This window comes from Cynoglossus semilaevis, unplaced genomic scaffold (genome assembly GCF_000523025.1).
Source record: "Cynoglossus semilaevis isolate Cse_v1.0 unplaced genomic scaffold, Cse_v1.0 scaffold992, whole genome shotgun sequence".
NCBI lineage: Eukaryota > Metazoa > Chordata > Actinopteri > Pleuronectiformes > Cynoglossidae > Cynoglossus > Cynoglossus semilaevis.
Genome location: NW_007585124.1, coordinates 42,104 through 43,636, shown reverse-complemented (window position 1 = coordinate 43,636; position 1,533 = coordinate 42,104). Strand labels below are relative to the sequence as shown.

The 1,533-nt window shown below is 50.7% G+C and overlaps 2 protein-coding genes across 5 annotated transcripts in view; one reads left to right on the top strand and one right to left on the bottom strand.

The window, feature by feature from the left end:
• Positions 1-1,533, top strand: part of ubtfl (upstream binding transcription factor, like) — an 11,966-nt gene that overhangs the window by 5,767 nt on the left and 4,666 nt on the right. Inside the window, exons 19-20 of one of the 4 annotated variants that reach the window (XM_008337427.3) lie at positions 1-98; positions 175-512. The exons of the other annotated variants lie outside the window; for them this stretch is intronic. Of the exons in view, the coding sequence (XP_008335649.1) occupies positions 1-98; positions 175-231 (155 nt within the window). The 3' untranslated portion in view covers positions 232-512. Of the gene's footprint in view, positions 99-174; positions 513-1,533 lie in introns of those variants that run through there. 4 annotated transcript variants of the gene reach the window in all.
• fastk (Fas-activated serine/threonine kinase) overlaps positions 698-1,533 on the bottom strand; it is a 17,414-nt gene continuing 16,578 nt past the window's right edge. Inside the window, 3 exon segments of the mRNA XM_025053765.1 lie at positions 698-995; positions 1,222-1,336; positions 1,407-1,502. Coding sequence (XP_024909533.1) covers positions 903-995; positions 1,222-1,336; positions 1,407-1,502 — 304 coding nt within the window. The 3' untranslated portion in view covers positions 698-902.

Genomic DNA, 1,533 nt, shown 5'->3' with positions numbered 1-1,533 from the left:
ACATGATGGACACAGACGAAGACGAAAAGAGCGACTCGTCCAACTCTGACGACGACGACGACGAGACGTCGGCATCTACCGACAGCGAAGACGACGAGGTTTGTTAGAAAATGTTTTTGATGAATCTCAGCCCCGACCACACCCACTCATCAGGGTTGGTTGTTTTTTTCGCAGAATGAAGACGAAGATCAGACGTCATCAGAAGAATCAAGCGAGTCCGACTCCGACTAGCTCCGCCCCTCTGCCTTCGTCGCAGGCTCAGCCTCCGTGTTTCAATCAACCAGCCAGAACCAATGAGGAGGCAGTGATGTCACAGGGCAGAGGAGAAATCTGTTACTTTTTTTATGAGTGTGTTTTTATGAGAAGGTTAGCGGTGGGCTGTGGGCATCGGTGGGCGGGCAGAGGGGGAGGAGCCATTGTCATTAGTCACCACAGTAGGTGGAGCCATAATTGCGCCTACAATCAGCCCCACAGTAACGATTGACAAATAAATGCACTTTTCTCACCTAGAACGGGCAGAGTCTGAGTGATGTCACTTGAGTGTTAGTGTGGGTCAGAGCCCAGATCGAGGTGGGTGGTGAGGGGAGGGGCACGGGGGGGACGGGGGGGGGTGAGTGATATTTATTAACAAGCACCAAACTTGATTTGGTCTGTTCTGACTTTAATTTCATACTTTTAACACTTACTATTTTTAAAGATTCGTTTAATAAACAGATTTTTTTCCAAACACAAATAAATAATTTGACTTTTGACCCCTGGCCTTTGGCAACTATCACCAGAGTAACATCACACTTCCCAGCATCCTCTACCACAGTCAACACATGCACAGTAATCCCACACCCACCCTGACCAAACAAAATAAACCATCAGTCTTGACCTGGCCCCCTGCTGGACGCCTGGTGTCACCGCAGCATGGTCACCTCCATGAGCTTTTCCTGCAGATAGGACTTGACTTCCTCGATGCCGTTAAGTTTCTCCAGGTCCTGATATGGAAGCTAAAGAGAAGACATCTGTTACCTGGTGGCTTAGCATCAGGACGTGGTTCAACACGTGGGTTGATCCCCCAGTGCTGGAACGAGGCCCTAACTCATTTGGTACCAGGCTAAAGGGTCAAGGTCTGTGGTGCCGCTGGGTTAGCGTGTTAGCTTCATATAAAACAACACATTAGCCTGTTAGCCTAGCATCAAACAGTTGCGCTGCTCTGAAGCCTTACACTCTCACCTGGAGGACGATGTATCCCAGCAGCCTCAGGTGTCGATCTCTCATTGCTCGGGACCCGACCAGTACGTCTGAGTTGTGGCAGTAGTGCCACTTGTCGTTGACGGACACAACGACCCTGGCGAGACATGAAGGTTTCAGACCGGTGACCTGTGACATCACCGTGTGACCACCTGACTGTGACTTACTTCCTGACTGCTCTTTGGTCCAATGGCACCGGATCAGGCTCTGGCGGTTCCGGGGGTTGGGCCTTCGGTGACTCGGTACCTCTGTCAACGCTCGACCCTTCAGGACAAGCCACTGTTTCGTAACATC